At 72.8% G+C, this 481-nt stretch overlaps 1 protein-coding gene across 2 annotated transcripts in view; it reads left to right on the top strand.

The window, feature by feature from the left end:
- The first annotated feature begins 186 nt into the window (after nt 1-186).
- The window catches only part of RIMS2 (regulating synaptic membrane exocytosis 2), a 487,588-nt gene continuing 487,293 nt past the window's right edge, over nt 187-481 (top strand). For both annotated transcript variants that reach the window (XM_010577010.1, XM_010577008.1), the window contains exon 1: nt 187-356. In XM_010577010.1, coding sequence (XP_010575312.1) covers nt 187-356 — 170 coding nt within the window. The remainder of the gene's footprint in view (nt 357-481) is intronic.

Genomic DNA, 481 nt, shown 5'->3' with positions numbered 1-481 from the left:
CGAGGTCGGGGCCGCCGGCCACCCCACCCCTCCCCGGCGGGGCCGTCATTAGGCTGCCGGTTGATTACAGGGTATTGATTTGTATGTGCTTCTCCCGGCGCCGGCGGCGGCCGCTCCCGCTGGTGCCGCCGCGGCCGCTGGAGTTCGGGCAGCGCTTCCCGTAGCGGCGGCGAGCTCCCACCAAACATGTCGGCTCCCGCCGGGCCCCGGGGCGGCCCCGCTCCTCCCCAGCCTCCTCCGGCTCCTCAGCCCGAGATGCCCGACCTCAGCCACCTCACGGAGGAAGAGCGGAAGATCATTCTGGCCGTCATGGACCGCCAGAAGAAGGAAGAGGAGAAGGAGCAATCCGTGCTCAAGTAAGGGCGGGCGCATCCCTTCCTCGTCCTCCCGGCCCACGGTGGCGGGCGCGGAGGTCTCTTCCCCGGCCTCGGGGGCGGCACGGCCGGGGCGGGAGAGAGGAGCGGGGCGGACGGGGGCGGGC

This window comes from Haliaeetus leucocephalus, unplaced genomic scaffold, assembly GCF_000737465.1.
Source record: "Haliaeetus leucocephalus isolate CR32 unplaced genomic scaffold, Haliaeetus_leucocephalus-4.0 Scaffold555, whole genome shotgun sequence".
NCBI classification, from domain to species: Eukaryota; Metazoa; Chordata; class Aves; order Accipitriformes; family Accipitridae; genus Haliaeetus; species Haliaeetus leucocephalus.
This window is presented reverse-complemented; position numbering and strand designations above follow the sequence as displayed.